We start from the raw sequence: 18,241 nt of genomic DNA, 5'->3' as shown, positions 1-18,241 counted from the left end.
AACCTTTATTATAACAATAAACAGAAATCAGTATGTTTTCTTGTATTTTAATAACACTCAACCATAGACTGTAAAAAAAAAACATTTGGTGTAACGTAGCCGAGTGTAGCCCGTCCGTGTAGCGTGTTCCATACTAGTCTTTTTTTTTTTTTTTTTTACAGTCTATGATTCGCGCCAAAGTTAAATCGCTCGACTCACGTAGGTTGAGATGATTGGTCTAACGTCTGACCAATCAGAGCGCGGTGCCTGTCTGTAAACAAAAGATTTCGTCAGTGTTTTTCCGTATGTTTTTAAGGCGACCAACCTTTGTATTTTGGTCCACAAACAAACAAACTAAATTTAGGACACAGGCATTTAGAAGCAAAATTACAAGGAACAGCAATGTCAACGCAAAAACTTATAACTCAGGAGGAAAGTCTGCACGGTAAGTTTTACAATTTGGCTCACTCGATTAAACAACGTAAGTTAGTCTACATCGACAGCTAATGAAAACGATAAGATTATTAATAGTAACAGTAAATTGTAGTAACAGTAAATTATTTATTCACATTTCTGGGTTTAATACCAATGTTCATCATGTTTTTCTTTTACAAATCTGTACAAAAAAGAGATTGCAGTCAATGATTTGTGTTCAAATCCGGTCATACTGCCAAGTCAGCAACTGCTTGTTTGCTAAAGCAAACATTTGTTCTATTTTTGTTAGTACACATATTTGATAACGGACAAGGGGGATTTGCAATGACACAATTTTGTACTGATTATGTTGGTATTCATTTACTAACATCCAAAAATGTTCATGGTTACACATTTGGAGTTTGAACCCTTTTTGGTTCAGTTTCTGTTTGATCAAGTGTAGTAAAGCATGAGTGTTTTTTGTAAAATGTACGAGAAAGACCAAAGCAAACATTAAGCACTTCTAAAAAGAAGAAACTGCTTTCAGGAATCATTTCTAAATACTTTGATGTACTTTTCTCCACCAGACACATGGGTGGAGCTCCACTTTGATTCATGTAGTGAACACAGTGAGGACACACCATCCCTGTCTGATATCACAGACCTGGAGAAAATGCTTCTGGAAGCACAGCGGGAATCCAGCAGTAGTTCACGGACAAGCTCTCACTGCAGCAGGTGTGTACAAGCTACTTTAAGTGTACAGGCAAGACAAGGACTTCTAACCACAGTGGTTGTTATTTATTTGCTCCTAGTCCTCGACATGTCCAGACACCTCCACTCATCAGTGCAGCCTCCTGCAACACACAGCCTCCTTCAACACACGCCAATGCACAGGTAAAAAAAAAAATTGACTTTATTGCATAAGCTTGCATTTAATAAGATATTTAAAAAAAATATCACACAACTTTGTAAGACTGGAGGAACTGGAAGAGAGAGCATAATTACATACAGTATTACAACTAATGGCGCTTTTCCACTACACAGTACCAGCTCGACTCGACTCGCGTTTGTTTGGTTTTCCACTGTGTAAAAGTTGAACCTGTACCTGCTTTCGGGTACTTTTTTTCGTATCACCTCCAGCGAGGTTCTGAGCGAGCTGAGGCGATACTAAAATGTGACGTGAAAACACTGCAGACTGCTGATTGGTCCGAGATAATCGTCACTATTCACTGCGTCATCATTTCACGCGACAGACGGAGCTGTTTTTTTCAGCAGTGTTTCGTTTTGCTGCCCTCAGCCTCTCCTGAAACAACGTTTGTCTTCTTGCCATGAGAAACAGCCACATCCCGAGGATCAAAAACAGCATACACTCGATTTCCTCCATTGTCCTGTGTGTGTGTGGGTAGCAGCCGGATGTGTGTCGCGTATAAGATTAGATTACGTCATGGCAGTTTCCTGTGGCGTCGCTATGATGACCAGGTACTATCTGTAATTGAAAACGGAGCAAAAGGCGAGCCGAGTCGAGTTGACCTGGTACTGGTAATGGAAAAGCGCTTTTATAGTCAGGAACAGTGGGTTTAAGTGGTACAAATTTTGCATTAATTACTTATCATGCCCTGCCATACATGTAAAATCATGAATTTGTTCCTGGAGCAACCTCTATTTTTCAATAAGGTTCCAATATGATACATGCAGTTTTTTTAGAGGTCTCACAACCAGACCCCGCTGCAATATGGGCATATGGAGATCTAAGTTAACTGACAAATTTATGCTGATTCTTGTAGCACCACTATAAACATGCTATGTTTTGACTGCATTACAGACTTGCAGAGCTTACATGACTAGACTAGACATTAGTGGTAGTGAAATTGCCAAAGATCTTTCATCTCCTCTTTCACTTCCAGGGGGAAGTTGTACCAGAGAGCAAACAGGAAGTTGAGACAAGGATCTGTGACTGGTCCAGCCGGCCAGAGAATGTACCACCACCAGCACTGATTATTAAACGACCAAAGCGGAACAGATTGTGCAGCAGAAACTCAGACAAAAACGACAAAGAAATGAACACAGACTTTCTGAAGTTACTGTTACCCTCTCTAGTTTTGACACACATCCTCATGCTTGGGTTGGGGTAAGACACTTATGAATTTACAAAGTCTGACTTTTTGCTTGCTGCTCTTTTGTTCACTGTTTTACTATTTATAATCTCTCTCTCTGCAGGATCTGTATTGGACGGCGCCTCTCCACTCAATGCTCTGTTATCTGAGTCATAACAGATGAATGCGTGTGTATGTTGTGTGTCAGTGTCACTCTGGGATAGTCTCTAGAAAGATCCCGACAGCCTTTTGCTGGAACACTTTTGTTTTCCTCCAGGAGAAATGCAGGACTATGTAAGAGGACACTGTAAAAATAAGATGAGAGACAGAAACTCTCAGCATTGTTTTTTCTTTGGTTCTCCTGCGGGGATTTTGGCACAGAATTAATAAAGATGTATCCAGTTGTGTATGGATATCAGGAAAATGCCTAATAGATTTCAGCTTTTTGCTTGAAATTTAAAATATTTGTTAAATGCATCAGCATGAATATTGTTTTACTGACCAGGTCACATTGTAGTCCTTCAGCTGACCTGCTTTTTTACAGCATTCCGAATCATTATTTTTAAAAATGCAAATGTATGTTTGAGAGAAAATTCAGGAGCCATGTAAATGCATATTCTGACATATATTCGAATGTGACATGCAATGGAAAAGTAATAAACCGTACTGCAAAAATTATAATCATCTTCAAATTTATTAAAAAAATACCAGGTTAATAAAAATACTTTTATAAATAAAAAGTATATACTTTAATAAAAAATAATTTATTATCGATATTCAGTGAGCTTTAATGTTTTACTCATTGGTGGTATAAGCAAACATTTTCAGGTACAACAGGGAAAAAATATATATTTTACAGAACATTAACAGTGTTTCACTTACTGCCAAACTTCTCTAGAATCGTCTTATATTTTGTACTGGCATTTCTGTGACATCAGGTGGCGGTATGATCCTGTTATTATCTGTGACTTTCAGTCTGCTTGATTCTAGTTTGGAACTGACTTTCTCTAAAATGTACCAAACTAACGTAATTAATTCAAACAACAAATCAATGACTGACAATTGTTGGCAACATCGGTTTTCATTATAAGCAAACCGTATTTTGTTACTGAAGTATCTTTGTAACTGAAGTACTCCAAAAAATGGATAACTGTACATATTCAGCATAACAATACAATCTAAAATATATAATTAAAACTTAACTAAAGAAGAAACTGCTTAATGAGAAACCATCACAACTATTTAAATTATCAAATGACATGGCCTACAGAATAAGCATGGACTTGGAAATGGCCTGTTAGAGCTAGAGTACTGCAACCCTTGAATAAATTATTTTGATCTAAATTATTTTGGGTATATTATGTAGAGCTGTTTCTATTTCCACTCATCTCTTGCTGTTTTCTTTTTATGCTTTCCTTTTCACTTAGGCCTATTTATTTTTATTTGACCAAAGCCTTTTTGTATTGGAGGGAGAAAAAAAAGAGTAATAATGAAATTGAGGACTTGATGATTTGACATTATAAATAGCATGAGGTTTCATTAATGCCACTCTTATTTGTGAATATTTAAAAATATATATAAAAAAAATAATTAATTATGCTATTTCTACATACAAAATTAGTCACTCTTCAGCATCAAACTATTATTAAACTCATGATGTTCGAACGTGTATTTGGATTATTTATTCATTATGACGATTTATTTGTTTTACTATTAATACTTGAAAATCACATTTTGAATATAGGCTATCTGAGTTATGGTTTAATTAACCTTTAATGCAAACAAAAAATTACAGTTCTATATAGTGATATATAGTAGGCTATAGCCTACATGGATGGTTTTTAATGGAATATATATATATATATATATATATATATATATATATATATATATTTAAATGGCATATAATTTTAAAAAAAATCATCAGCAGCAGGTGAAGAATGAAAGAGCTCATTCCACGTAATCATTGATAGCGATCCGGCAGCGCGCGCTGCACGGTTTCCAACTTCCAAAGTGCTTTACAGCGTGACTGTCTTACGTCTCTGTGCTTCACAGCCACGCCCATAACACACATTATTACACCTGACCTAACCAACCCATATTCTTCTCATGCGGTTTGGGTTGTCTACAGACGGCAGTCCTGAGGGAGAAGGAACTTTGTTGACAGCTGTTCTCTTGCATCCCTGTGGACTCGGAGTGATGAAGCAGGAGGCCAGGTCTGCTCTGGGCTCAGCTCTCCACGGGCTGGCAGAGGGTAACCTTTCTGCTCAGAGGTAAGCAGGTGCATCCCATTATCTTCTTTCCATTTCTTATTCCATTCAACTTTAATGTCGTTTTTTTATGTGTAAGATGGATACAGCTAGCGTACAGCATTCATAAGCATAATTATAGAAAATCTTTAATTAAGCTACTTATTTATTTCATTTTATAAAATCCCACTTTATTAGCTGTCTTTAACTACTATGTACTTAAGTTAAAAAAAATGTTAGGTATAATATACTTACTGTGTTCATGTTCTTTTGCTGCTAATGAGGTGGGATAGCTATTTTACATGCAGGAATTATTAAAAATATATTAAAAAGTTAATTGTATCAAATTAGTATTTTATATTTAATAATATCTGCAAGTCATTTATAACAGTAATTAATTAATGACATATATAATTAAGCTGTTGACCCTTGCTTTACCACTTAACCCACCCTTTAACCTACCCATAAACTAAACCTGTCCCTTACCCGTATCCTCAATAGCAGCAAAGGTGTTTTCCAACACAACATGAACTACACAATAAGCATAATGTACCTAACATTTTTATTTTTTTTTGTTGATGTAAATACAAAGTAGTTAAAGGCACCTAATATAAAGTATACCTAATTTGCTATCCATAATTTGCTTTAATAGCAGCAGCAGTCAAGTACTTTATTTTAAACTGCAAATAACTGCTCTTTTTTCCAACAGAGGTGTTGGTCTTGCCCGGGCACACTTCGAGAAACAGCCACCCGCCAACCTACGCAAGTCAAACTTCTTTCACTTCGTGTTGGCATTATATGACAGTCAAGGTCAGTCTGTGGAGACTGAGCACACTGCATTTGTGGACTTTGTTGAAAAGGAGAAGGTGAGGAGCAGAAGTTGATAGAAACAAAGTACATTTACTTGAGTACTGTACTTAAGTACACTTTTTGAGTATCTGTACTTTACTTGAGTATTATTTTTTCTAGAAACTTTTTACTTTAACTTCACTACATTTGAAAGACAAATATCGTACTTTTTTCTCCACTACATTTCTGTCAAGGTCCTTGAGTAGAAAGTAGTAACGTCAGTCAGGGGATGATTTTGGTTGCAGAGGTTGCATTTTGGTTGCAAATCGGGTTGACGTACGAAGAGACGTTGGATTTTGGTTGGAAATGAAAGTCGGGTTGACGTCAGATACACAATACAACGTCTGTCCAACGTTGGAGATTGACGTCAATCTGATGTTGCACTCTGACATCAACCTGTTTTTCATTTACAACGTTGGGTTTGGTCTTCTAAATGTGAATTTTGTCATTGTTTTGGAGCACACTAGCTTATAGATAACAGTAAGGCTAACACATTCATACTAAAAGCCAAACAACTTTTCGTTGATACTTTAAATAGGGCACTATTTGAGGGAACAGCCATTTGGGTGTCCGAAACCATTGTGGACGTTATTGAGTGCATTTATTCAATTTCACATTCAATCCAACTACTGGAATTGTGTTCTAGAAATAAATTTGATATTGATGAGGGTATAGGGGTGATTAACGTGAATATTATTTCTAGTCTTCTCGACTAGATGTCATCCTTTTTTTTTTTTTTTGCATGTAAGACTCAGTATATATATATTTTTTTTTTCTGTTTTTATTTAGGAGCCAGTAAGTGAAAAAACAAACAATGGAATCCATTACAAACTCCAGTTACTGTACAACAATGGTGAGTAATGCCTGCATTACAAATAGTCTACTATTACTATAGAAATACACTTACTTTGAACTGTCATTTGTATGTCATTTTTGTACTGATGTTTTGCTATTAATTTTCCTGTCATTTAGGTGTCAGAACAGAACAAGATCTATACATCCGTTTGATAGACTCTGTGACCAAACAGGTAAAACAACTTCGGCAGTTTCATATTATTTGCAAGAATGTGGTATGCATCTTAGCATTGAAAGTTCGCTTCAGTCAAGATTAAATGTTTTTAAAAAACGTGCTTTTTGTCCACAGAGCTAAGATGATATTTGAAATACTCATAGATATTGTCATGATACATTTTATTTTGCATAACATTAACCTGCCATTTGCCTACATTACCTCTACTATGTCAGGCAATTATGTTTGAAGGTCAAGATAAAAACCCTGAAATGCGTCGTGTTCTTCTCACTCATGAGACAATGTGCAGGTAACTTTTGTCAATCTGCACTATAACACACTAATAGACAAAATCCCATGCATGCTGCAAACAACCACATACACTCATAAAATATTCTTTAAAATGTAGTGTTTGTTTGCTTTAATTGAACTATGCTGGTAACTTTTTAAAAAGTTGATGCAGTGATAATTGTGTGTCTTTATATGTGAATATTACAGCCGATGTTGTGATAAGAAAAGTTGTGGAAACAGGAATGAAACGCCTTCAGACCCCGTCATTATTGACAGGTAGGACAATCAGTTACATTGTATAACATTTTAATTGAGCAATGAAATGTATATACTGTAATATGTGTAAGAGAAAAATGAGGGAGAGAAAAAGTTGATTGTTTAATGAGCTATTAATTCCAGAAATTTGGATTTATCAGCATTGCGGATAAAATCAGACAGACAGTTTGTACTCTACATCATTCTCTCAGTGATTCTTTTTCTCCATTCCCTGATCCACTCATACTGTACCTTCACATGTTTGCAGAGGAAAGGTGTTAGTATGCCCTTTTCTTTTTATTTTATATTTAGGTTCTTCTTGAAATTTTTTCTCAAATGTAATCAAAATTGCCTGAAGAACGCAGGGAACCCACGAGACACACGTCGTTTCCAGGTACACACAAAAAGTTCAGTAATCACATTACTGATGTCCTTTATGTGTCTGATTGGTAACACTTTACAATAATACTAACATGAACTAACAATGTGCGATATATTTTTACTGCATTTATTAACCTTTGTTACTGTTAGCTAATAAAAATGTTAGATCAGTGCATTAACTAATGTCAACATACTTTTGATCTTAAAAATGTATTAGTAATTGTTGAGATTAACATTAACTAAGATGAAAAGTATTGTTTTCATCTTAAAAGTATTAAAAGTATGGTTCATTGTAACTTCACATTAACTAACAAATTAAACATTATTGTAAAGTGTAACCAAAAAATGTAATTAACATGTTGTCTTTTTTAATAAAAAATAGACTGTCCCTTATGGTCATGGATCACACTTTAGATTAAAACCACAATGGTAAAAAATATAAATGTAGCGTGCATTAATTTAATTAATTCAAAAATGTAGGAAATGTATTTAACCATCCTTGTCCAACATCAAAATATTATTTTGTGTGCTACATTTCCTGCACTACACTAAAATGTACTGTGCATTGCAGGTGCTGGTCTCGACCACAGCCTCCGTTAAGCCTCCGCACATTCTAGCCATTTCTGATAACATATTTGTCCATAACAATTCTAAGCATGGCAGAAGACGATTTGAGTTAATTGAAGGTACAGTAATCACAAACATATCTGCAACTTTTTGTATAATTACACCAAAAGAACAGTGTTGGTGCTGGATCATTGAAAGAGCGAGAGTGTGAAATTGGAAATATAGTTAATCAGTACAGTTACGATAACTGTTTCTGTACCAAAATACTCTAATTATAGCAAAACTTATTCAGCGGCACCTCTACACCGTTATTGAATCGACAGCGCGACACACAAGGTGTAGTCTGATTCCCGAAAGAATGACTCTTATGAACCAGTTCTGAAACATACACAGTGACCAGTGTATTTTGATTACATAATGAATCGATTCTGAATCAAACCCACACCTAACTATGCAATTCAAATCAGTGTGGTTACTGACTGTTTGTTCATATGACAATGTGTAGTTAAATATACAGTATAGTAGAAGAAATGCTACCAAATATTTTGTTTGTTTAGTATTTGTTGTTTAATATAGGCCTGTTGTTTCAAATAGTTATGACCAATTATTGAATTGCATTTATGCTGCCTCTGAGAAAACATTAAAAGTTTTTATACCCCTTATTGCAATTATTTACACTCTGTATCTGTAATGTGCAAATACTGTTATTCAGTGTATTGAGCTAATATGTGCGTGCGTGCGTGCGTGCGTGCGTGCGTGTGTGTGTGTGCGTGTGTGTGTGTGCGTGCGTGCGTGCGTGTGTGTGTGTGTGTGTGTGTGTGTGTGAATGTAGCAGAGATCCCCTGCATCAAGGCCATCAGTCCGAGTGAAGGTTGGACTTCAGGTGGAGCCTCAGTGATTATTATTGGAGATCAGTTCTTCGATGGTCTACAAGTGGTTTTCGGAACAATGCTGGTCTGGAGTGAGGTGTGTAACAGTCTCAAGCTCTGTTGCCAATCAAATAATTACTATAAATAGTTTGTTTTGTTTCATCTTTAGCCTCATCATTCCATCATTTTTATTTTCCTTGGACAAATCTAATCCATCCATCAGCCACCACAGATCTCCCACAAATCTTTGCAAATTTTGCAAGGTGTGAAATACATTTTTCCCAATGAATTTGATGGTGAAGTGAAGTTAAAAAGAATTTCTATACTTCCTGATGACTTTTTCTGTTTTGTGACAGGTCATCACACCACATGCGATTCGTGTGCAGACTCCACCTCGTCACATCCCTGGTGTTGTGGAAGTTACACTGTCCTACAGATCCAAGCGGTTCTGCAGGGGACCTCCAGGACGTTTTGTTTACACTGGTGAGAATTATTTTGAGAGAATTATTATAGTTTGAGAGAATTAAAAAAAAAAAACGTCCCAATTTACTGTAACTGTAGTTACCGTATGTGTAAACGTATTATGTTACATATTGCCTTTTGGGACTTTTAGAGATTCTCATTTGTTTTGTTGCTGGCAGATGCATTAGAGCTTAACTGAGAAATTTGTTTCTCTGTTTAAGCTTTAAATGAGCCAACCATTGACTACGGGTTCCAGCGGCTGCAGAAGGTCATTTCTCATCATCCTGGTGATGTCGAAAGACTTCCAAAAGTGAGCCAGAAATACTAAGTGGAAATACTTCCCATTTTTCAATTTACATTTGATTTCTTCACAAATTCTGATTTCGGTTTTAACTATTCTAGCTTCTGCTTTAAGTGTTTAATTGAAATGTAAAGGGATAGGTTCCCAAAAAAGAATATTCTATCATTAATTCACCCTCAAGTTGTTCCAAACCTGTTAAAAAACACAAAGGAAGATATTTTGAAGAGTGTTTGTAACCAAACAGTTGAAATACTATGAATACTATGGTTGTTAATGAGGTCTGAGATCTGTTTCAAAGATTTATTCAAATATCTTCCTTTGTGTTCAGCAGAACAAAGAAATTTATACAGGTTTGGAACAACTTAAAAGGTGAGTAAATGATGACAGAATCAGAATTTACATTTGTGGGTGAACTATCCCTTTAAGTCATAAAAAAGCCTGTCTAATCACCAACTGAACTCTCCAAATGGAGAAATAAATCTGTGCTCACTGTTTTATTTGACTCTTGGAAATACACAAATAGCTGTATTTATTTTATTTTATTTTATTTTTGATTGACAGGAGGTCTTACTGAAGAGAGCCGCTGATCTCATAGAGACGTTTTACGGAATGCCTCACAACAACCAGGTGAACAGCATTTTTGATATCAAAGTTTAATTTTTTTTACTCAGGCTTGCCACCCAAATAAATAATCTCGATTAGTAAAAAGAAAATATATTGTCAGAGAGTGCGTAAAAAATACTATGGGTGCATCTGCTTTTGTAGCCCTGCAAATAAAGGCTTTTTGCGAGTGCCTGGATGTGTGGACTTGTGACTCTTGTGACATTAAGAAGGATCCACTTATAATTGTAAACATTATGGATTGCTGCTGAAATCCAGAGTGGGAAGTGATGTCATTTCTGTGCTTCTGTATGTGCCTGACAATAGGAGATGATTCTGAAATGTGCGTCCGACATAGCAGAGGTACTCCATGGGACCCCACGAAACCCATCCCACACAAATTCACACAGGATAATGGGTGTAAACTCTTTTAATGGACAGTTAACTGGGAACACAGAGGTTTCACAGGATGTTGAACGAGGTATGCAGTATGTGTGCATGTGAGTATGGTACATATGCCACACAACAGTGTTTTAATAAACAAATGTCTCTTTCAGTGGGAATCAGTCGGAGTTCAAACACTGGCTTTGTTTTAGGCAGCACATCCCAACAGTCTGATTTCACTAATATCAACACGTGCGCACACGCACATTCGCACCTTCACTCCAACATGCCAAGGCACTCAAACACACACCCATCCATGGCCGGGCACACACAAACACATGGACGCCAAACTTCCTCTGTGCCAAACTTCTCCATGGCTGCCACACAAGCATTCTTAGATAGTCCCACAGAGGACACACAACACTACATCGGTAAGAATGCTTTTCATGACATTATTAAACTGAATCATGGTCAAATTGCATATGTAATGATCAAAAGCAATTATTTACACTCCTGAAGACAAATATATATTTTGGTGGTTTCAGATGTTTATTTAATCCTTCCTTGTCTTGTTTCTCTTTCTTGTGGTTCTACAGTGAAGCAAAAAAGTGCATTTGCTCCAGTTCTGAAGATGCAGTCTTCAACAGCAAGTTCAAGTCTTCCCATTTGCACAGTGAGAGCACAACACACATACACACAACTCCTCTCTCCTGCTCTTCTCGTCCGCCTCTACATTGTCCCTTTATTTACTGCATATATATCAGCTATATATACACTACACTTCGCACTCCCTAAGGCTGTGTGTGTTCCCTCAACACACTGCCTTAAGGAGTGCGAAGTGTGAAGTGCATACACACATATAAATTTGTGGAGTGTGAACATTTGACAGACTCATGTCTATTCTCTGTTTGTCTTTTACAGCCTTGCATGGACTAGTGACACCAGTCGCTCTCTGACATGGACAAACTCAGAAGTGAAGGAATCTCTTTGTGGCGGGGGAACAACAACATCTATTTTGCATTTTGAATGTTTTCTCAGTGCAAGCAATACAAAAACAAGAAACTATATGTTAAATCGTGTTGGTTGGTAATAAAGCATTTTTTTTTGTTCTGTGTCTAACAATATGCACCTCTCTATTATTAGTGTGTTTGTATTATGTGTGGCCAAGACATTCAATATTTACTTGATATATATTTATTTGATATAATAATGTGAGATATTATTTCAATTGAAAATAACTTTTTTTGTAATTTATTCCTGTGATGGCAAGGCTGTTTTATTCCTGTGATTTTCAGCATCATTACTCCAGTCTTCGGTGTCACATGATCCTTCAGTAATCATTCTAATATGCTGATTTGGTTGGTGCTCAAAACATCTATGTGGAAAATTATTGTGCTGCTTAATATTTTTGTGGAACAAGTTGTGTGTTTTGTACATTTTTTGTCCTTGTTGGAAAAAAAAGTGTGACCACAAACCTTTGAACGGTAGTGTATGAGGAAATATTTTTCCATCACTCTACCAATATATAAGACATTTTCTTACACTTAAACCTAGATTTTACAAGAACATTTGTCTTCAAAAAAACGTACTACTATTTAAGGGAAAGAAAATGGTCAAAACACTGGACATAGATTCGTACTTGAGTAACTGATAACAATGACAATAGTTATTTTCTTTAAAGCCCAGGTTCCATATGGCCCCTCTCTCGACAAATCTATTCTTCATGTCTCATTAAATGATCATATTTTTTGAGAATTGCTCGTGTTATGGGAGGCAGCTCTGCTTGTTTTCTGTAAGGTACTTCACTGAATTCTCAGATAAGTCCTCCATCAACCATCAAGTTTTACTATGAGGAGGAGGCATCAGAAATAAAAACAAATGCTGAATATGGACTTGGTCTCTCATAAATCTGAGTGTCCCCTCCCTGTGCATTAGAGAGGAGACTGCACACTCATAAACACCAAAGAACACAATTGTGTGATAACTGTGTCATGACCACAATTATCCACTATTGTGGATGTTCAAAACCTTTTACAACACAGTGCCAGTGTGTTCACATTACACACATTTGTCTTGTCCTTTATGAAATTATGGGCAAAATGAGTAGGTAAAAAATGTCTATTGTATTCCCGTATTCCCTTTTTTTCTGTTATTAACACTTGCTAGACCAAACATATGTAAATTATGGATATTAAATATATTATCACACACCGCTACTGGCCCCCTTTCGGAGGTCTGCATCAGTGAGGCTGGCTGAGAGCAATATTGTCCAATCACAGAACTGAGCACCAACATCCTGTGCTGTGAATGGTCAGTTCTCCTGATTTGTTTAGTACATTTTCTAAGCAGGAAGTGACATTTTTCGGTTGTCCAGAGATATAATGTTAAAAACCTGTCGTCTTGTAATCGTATAGGTAATATATATTATTTTACTGCTCACAACTGCAATAAAAGAATGTCGTCTTGCATTAACATTAACTGTCGGTGATATTTAACTAACGTTAACTGTGACATTTTACCTGTGCGCAAAAAAGTAACTCTTGATAGTTTGAGTGCACGCGCGGGATTTTGTGTGACCATAGACGGTGTGTGGTTGTCATCGCTGAATGCGTTAGTACATTATGACTTTAGTACATATTGCATGTGTTTGACGGCGTTTTGCTTGCTGTGTGCAGTTTGCGATGACTGACAGCGATTACTGTGTGCAGCGTGATGTGACTCTCTGCTCGCCTGTGGGGGAAATCCTGCTGAGCGGCTGTGAGAAGGGAGTCCACAGCATTGATATCAAACTGGGAACAAATAAGGAGGAGAGGTAACTCTCACAAACATGCGCACAAATTGAGTCAGCAGCACCCAATTACAACATGTAAACCACACTTAAAGTGCAGTTATGGGAACAATGAAGCTATTCGAAACAGAAAATAACTGAAAAATAAAAATAACTGATTTATGGGTCAACATTCTGTGGTGATTAATTGCATGCCACTGGTTCTGTCAATTGATGAAGTAAATTGCTTGGTTTTAATTGTAAAGATGTTCACATAAGCACTGAAAGCTTAAAGTCACAAGCGAAGTCCAAATTGACAATTCTTATTTTTTATGGAATTTTGCAGTATTTAATATAAATGATTTATCCATGCACATCATTATTATTATTTTATTATTATGATATCCGCGTGCCCTAACAATATTTATTCAAAATAACTTAAACTTCCCATTTTTTGCCAACAGCCTCTCTTCTCTAATGACATGTTTACTGGCCTGAGGGCAGGACAACCTGTCACTCACATGAGATCGAAGCAATAGCAAACCACAACGATCCAATGACCCAATTAATTCTTCTCGATGGTCAAAATCAAGTCCCACCCTACATTTTTCCTTGTTCGAGATGCCGTTTCACTCAGATATACATCACAATAGTGAAGAAATGTCTATTGCAACTTTTGTTTCATGTTGACTTTAAAGTGTATCCTGTTGTAGTGTACGCCCTGTTGGCCAGTCAGAAATGAGCCCTGAATTACAGTGCTGTGTTGACTGGCTTCAGTGCTACTTCATGAAACCTGAGTCCATCAGCACTCTTCCTCTGCCTGCCATACACCATCCACAAATGCAGAGCGGTTAGTCACATGTGTAACATTACCCCACTTCACCTCTGACTTATTTATGCCCTGTTTCACAGACAAGGCTTAAGCTAGTCCCAGACTGAAATGCATGTTTGAGCTGTTTTAACTGAAAGCAACTTGCACTGACATATCTCAAAATATGTCAGACTCAGTGCCATTGTTTTTTCTCAAGATGCACACCAGTAATGTTTTTGTTTTTTTTCTAAGCATGTTTATAAAAGCTACTTAAATGTCCTAATTGATCTAGGGTCTAATCCTGGCTTAATCTAAACCCTGTCTGTGAAACCAGACCTTAAAGTAATAACCAGGGCTGTAATTCTCAAAAACGTCTTAATCCTAAGTAGATCGTAGAACCATCTCCACTAATGGTCTCTATGATCAACTTGGCTCACGATGCTTTTGAGAGAAACAGCCCAGGAGTTTAACTGCCACTGTTTTTCACTGCTTTCCTCCCTGTCTCTATTTCGCAGATTCTTTTAAAGCGCATGTGCTATGGACTCTGTATAAGGAAGTGGGGCTTGGGAAAACGGTCTCGTACAAGCAGCTTGCTGAAATGATTGGGAATCCAAATGCTGTGCGAGCCGTGGGCTCAGCCATGAAGAAAAACCCTGTGAGTTTTGTTGGAATGATCATCATGACAGATTGATTTATGTCATCTGATGCATCTTTTTCTCTGTTGTTCTCTCAGATTCCACTGATAGTGCCGTGCCACCGGGTGCTGCGCAGTTCAGGGGACAGTGGATCATATATGGGAGGAAAGGGAGATGATATTAAAGTTTGGTTGCTCACTCATGAGAAAAAAGCATTGGAGCTCAATGCTTCAAAGAGTGAATAATCCATCAGATGGACCCCAAAATCTTCACAAACTTTTTTTTTATGGCGTCCGAGTTTGAAAAACATTATGACTGATTTTTTATTGTTTGGACAAATTATATTCCACTTCGGCGAACAAACTCTTTGTTATAATTAATATATTGTCTATAGTTTTAGATGATCTGTTTGGTGTTTTTGAGAGCAGGTGGTTTGATTAGTTGTTTTTTGTGGTTGTCAGTGTAACATTTACATTGTTAAATGTGATTTGAAAAATCATTTTATAAACAAAATGTTTAATCCAAAGGATTACAGAAAATGATTTTAAAGAAATTGCCATTTCTTTTTTTATTGTTGCATATTTTGTAATCTTTTATTCCTGAAATTCATATGTGATATATATATATATAATGTGTGTGTGTGTTATGCTTATAAAACTCTAGTTAGCATAACTTATATAACAAATTGAAGCTCTGTAAAGCAAATTAGATGTTTATTAATGGTGGATCAATTATCTACACTACCGGTCAAAAGCTTGAAATATGAAATTAAATATTTTTTAATGTTTTTGAAAAAAGTCTCTTATGGTCATCAAGACTGCATTTATTTTATTTAAAAAAGATACAGAAATATTGTTAGAGTTTAAAATAACTGTTTATTTGAATATATTTTAAAATGTAATTTATTCATGTGATGGCAAAATCTATTTTTTCAAACTGATAAATGTAGCAGCAAATGTGTACCAGACATTTGTATTTTTTTTATTATCCAGTGGCGAGTTTTATTTTAGTTCCTTTATACTGAAAAATCATTTATTTTCTCAAACACAAAAATCATATTTGAAAAATATGATTAAATATATATATATATTTTTTTTACATAAAGCATTTAATCTCAATCCACAACTTTTCAAATGCATACTGCATATGGCCGAGGGTCAAATAGTCAGAGAATCACCGTTTAGCTGCCATACAAATACTTCACGTATTTCAAAAGAGTTCTTAGTTCCTCTGGATGTCAAACACACAGTTGGGATCTCTTTAATGGGAGGATGAAAGAAGGGCGTCCCTGGTGAGATATCCAGTCAGTAGTGTGATACTTCATTATATTGTGTTTGATCATATGTGACATGAGCTGCATCCACTGCCTCAGGCTGTGCTGATCTCTCACTAAGCCTTCACGTACGGCATCATGCCACCTTACAAAACAGCAATTTGTGCCTGACAGAAAAACAGTTGGATCGTGCTCAGTGAACACAAACCCTCCCTGTAATTTCAAGTCATTCAGTGCAGTGTGGGAGCTGTTATCATAACTCTGTAGACTCTGTGTGAGAGGTCTGTCTTAATCTATATCTGTATTCATTTCCTTTGACATTTTCCATGTGGAGTCTGAAACTCTTTTATTTTCTTCTTTTATGATCAGAAAAAATGTGCAGTTTAATTTTCTATTCATTATAGTATAATGTGTGTGTGTGTGTGGGGGGGGGGGGGGGAACTGTTTTGTTTTTGTTGTTAAAACCCTGAGTAATATGTAATTTTGTACAATAAACATGAAACTTCATGAAATAATATTTTTAAAAAGGTTGAGTAACGTGTGTATATATTTTATTTATATTTATATTGAATTTGTTCCTTTAATGCTATAAAAAAAATTATAACAGGACACTAAATTAATAGCTGTAGTTTAAATGTCTTTGTTTTTAAACGGTTAATTGCAGAAAAATGTTTACCTTTTTTGATGGTGTAATAACATTTAGACCAAACTTATGGGATACGGATCCCATACAAACTGCATGAAACTTATAAAAACATTGTGTAAAAAAGAAGCGATGTTGGGTGATGCTTTTTGAAATGTCATGACAGCAGAGAGGGAAAGCTAATCTGCTGAGGATAAGACCACATACTAATAAATGAGTTAAAACTGTTAAATCCATATAAGGAATAAGATTTCCCATTTAGATTTAACACTATATTACCACAACCAGGGAAACCATCTAGGGGAGTATCCGTGTAAGTCTACTGTAAGTCATTTGTCAGGGTAAGACGTGATCAAACTGGATTAATGGTTCAGAATGAGAATAAACTCTGATTAAGTCTAAAGATTCTCTTTTGATTGACAGAATGATGGTGATTTACAATATGATCCCTGTGCTGCATTAGTCCCATGCTGGTGTTTTAATCTTCAAAGCATTTAATGTGTCAGGACACATCATTCATATGGGTTACTTAAAGAAATGCTTCAGAATTTTTTAAATCTTTATGAGCAGCTTTTTGCTCAACCTCAACTAACCCTCACCTTTGACACCTGATTCTCAGAGATTCTCGCATTTTCCGTTTGTTTCTGTCAAATGTGAACGTATGCTGTGTAGGTATACTTCATTACTCTTTACGCTCTCAGTTGATAATATTGCACTTAAATTTGATTAATACGTTTGTCAGACTCAACCCATTGTGCAGTTCAGAGGCAATGCCAGATCTCACCTCACACATTCACCTCTGACACTCACATATGAATTTCCTTCATTTTATGTGGAACAAAGTCATCACTATCCAATCAAGAATCAGAATCCAAAATTAGAAGACCTTTTGGAGAAGGACTACATATTCAATCGCTAAAAGGTATATGTTAATTTACCGCCTACCTGCTGAGTCAAAGATTGTTGACACATTTATTGAGCATGGTAATTGCTTTACTAAAAGTTAAACTTGATCCTTAAGTCGGTTAATCGGACTGTTGTGTTTGTTTCTCGCATTATACTTGACTCAGTTTTCGTAGTTTGTAACGCATGATTCAAACCACCAATCTGATATAAATGCAGTTTTAATCATATTATCGATCAGGTGTCTATGGCCGTTAACAAATGCAACAAGATAACTGATAATATATGTGGGGAGACCGTGGGGATGCTATATCTCTCAAAATTTTATACCATTTGTCTGCTACAAATATAACCCACTTGGACATGTACAACACAATCACAGATTTTGTGCGTTAATGTCAAACACAGAGTTCTGTTTTTACAACCTACCCCACTACCACTGAGGTGAGTTGCAAGGGGATTGATGTAACAAAAGAGAGATTTGCTGAAATAAGATCCACACAATC

General features: G+C 36.1%; 3 protein-coding genes across 5 annotated transcripts; all 3 read left to right on the top strand.

Moving 5' to 3' along the window:
• The first annotated feature begins 226 nt into the window (after positions 1-226).
• Positions 227-3,164, top strand: bnip4 (BCL2 interacting protein 4). The gene is made up of 5 exons (XM_077239302.1): positions 227-424; positions 981-1,128; positions 1,206-1,287; positions 2,298-2,521; positions 2,611-3,164. The coding sequence occupies exons 1-5, from the start codon at positions 382-384 to the stop codon at positions 2,654-2,656; spliced, it is 543 nt and encodes a 180-aa protein (XP_077095417.1). The 5' UTR covers positions 227-381; the 3' UTR covers positions 2,657-3,164.
• Positions 3,165-4,473: 1,309 nt separating this feature from the next.
• LOC143746964 (transcription factor COE1-like) lies at positions 4,474-11,825 on the top strand. Its single transcript, XM_077239296.1, has 16 exons — positions 4,474-4,759; positions 5,445-5,601; positions 6,374-6,437; positions 6,557-6,612; positions 6,830-6,903; positions 7,092-7,160; positions 7,452-7,533; positions 8,092-8,206; positions 8,920-9,053; positions 9,313-9,439; positions 9,640-9,728; positions 10,281-10,346; positions 10,647-10,800; positions 10,877-11,134; positions 11,300-11,376; positions 11,625-11,825. The coding sequence occupies exons 1-16, from the start codon at positions 4,596-4,598 to the stop codon at positions 11,637-11,639; spliced, it is 1,701 nt and encodes a 566-aa protein (XP_077095411.1). The 5' UTR covers positions 4,474-4,595; the 3' UTR covers positions 11,640-11,825.
• A 1,201-nt stretch (positions 11,826-13,026) lies between these two features.
• LOC143746965 (methylated-DNA--protein-cysteine methyltransferase-like) lies at positions 13,027-15,876 on the top strand. Of its 3 annotated transcripts, none has more exons than XM_077239298.1 (5): positions 13,027-13,068; positions 13,379-13,515; positions 14,184-14,320; positions 14,797-14,936; positions 15,015-15,183. In XM_077239298.1, exons 2-5 carry the CDS (start codon positions 13,385-13,387, stop codon positions 15,159-15,161), a joined length of 555 nt encoding a protein of 184 aa, XP_077095413.1. In that variant the 5' UTR covers positions 13,027-13,068; positions 13,379-13,384; the 3' UTR covers positions 15,162-15,183. The 3 variants fall into 3 exon arrangements, with proteins under 3 accessions (XP_077095413.1, XP_077095412.1, XP_077095414.1); XM_077239297.1 differs by having other exon boundaries at positions 13,049-13,117; positions 15,015-15,876; XM_077239299.1 differs by lacking the exon at positions 13,027-13,068 and adding an exon at positions 13,243-13,313.
• Positions 15,877-18,241: the final 2,365 nt, after the last annotated feature.

The sequence above is a fragment of the Siphateles boraxobius genome, unplaced genomic scaffold, assembly GCF_051911475.1.
Source record: "Siphateles boraxobius isolate OS27281-9 unplaced genomic scaffold, OSU_SipBor_1 22, whole genome shotgun sequence".
Taxonomy (NCBI): domain Eukaryota; kingdom Metazoa; phylum Chordata; class Actinopteri; order Cypriniformes; family Leuciscidae; genus Siphateles; species Siphateles boraxobius.
The sequence above is the reverse complement of the archived record's forward strand: the minus strand, read 5'-3'. Positions and strand labels throughout refer to the sequence as shown.

Bases quoted from the DNA above. Each gene is read 5' to 3' on its own strand.
- bnip4 (XM_077239302.1), top strand. From the start codon at position 382: ATGTCAACGCAAAAACTTATAACTCAGGAGGAAAGTCTGCACG. The intron at 425-980 runs GTAAGTTTTACA...TTTCTCCACCAG, and splicing joins TCAGGAGGAAAGTCTGCACG to ACACATGGGTGGAGCTCCAC. The intron at 1,288-2,297 runs GTAAAAAAAAAA...TTTCACTTCCAG, and splicing joins CAACACACGCCAATGCACAG to GGGGAAGTTGTACCAGAGAG.
- LOC143746965 (XM_077239297.1), top strand. From the start codon at position 13,385: ATGACTGACAGCGATTACTGTGTGCAGCGTGATGTGACTCTCTGCTCG. The intron at 13,516-14,183 runs GTAACTCTCACA...ATCCTGTTGTAG, and splicing joins GGAACAAATAAGGAGGAGAG to TGTACGCCCTGTTGGCCAGT. The intron at 14,321-14,796 runs GTTAGTCACATG...TCTATTTCGCAG, and splicing joins CCATCCACAAATGCAGAGCG to ATTCTTTTAAAGCGCATGTG.
- LOC143746964 (XM_077239296.1), top strand. From the start codon at position 4,596: ATGCGGTTTGGGTTGTCTACAGACGGCAGTCCTGAGGGAGAAGGAACT. The intron at 9,440-9,639 runs GTGAGAATTATT...TCTCTGTTTAAG, and splicing joins AGGACGTTTTGTTTACACTG to CTTTAAATGAGCCAACCATT. The intron at 9,729-10,280 runs GTGAGCCAGAAA...TTTGATTGACAG, and splicing joins ATGTCGAAAGACTTCCAAAA to GAGGTCTTACTGAAGAGAGC.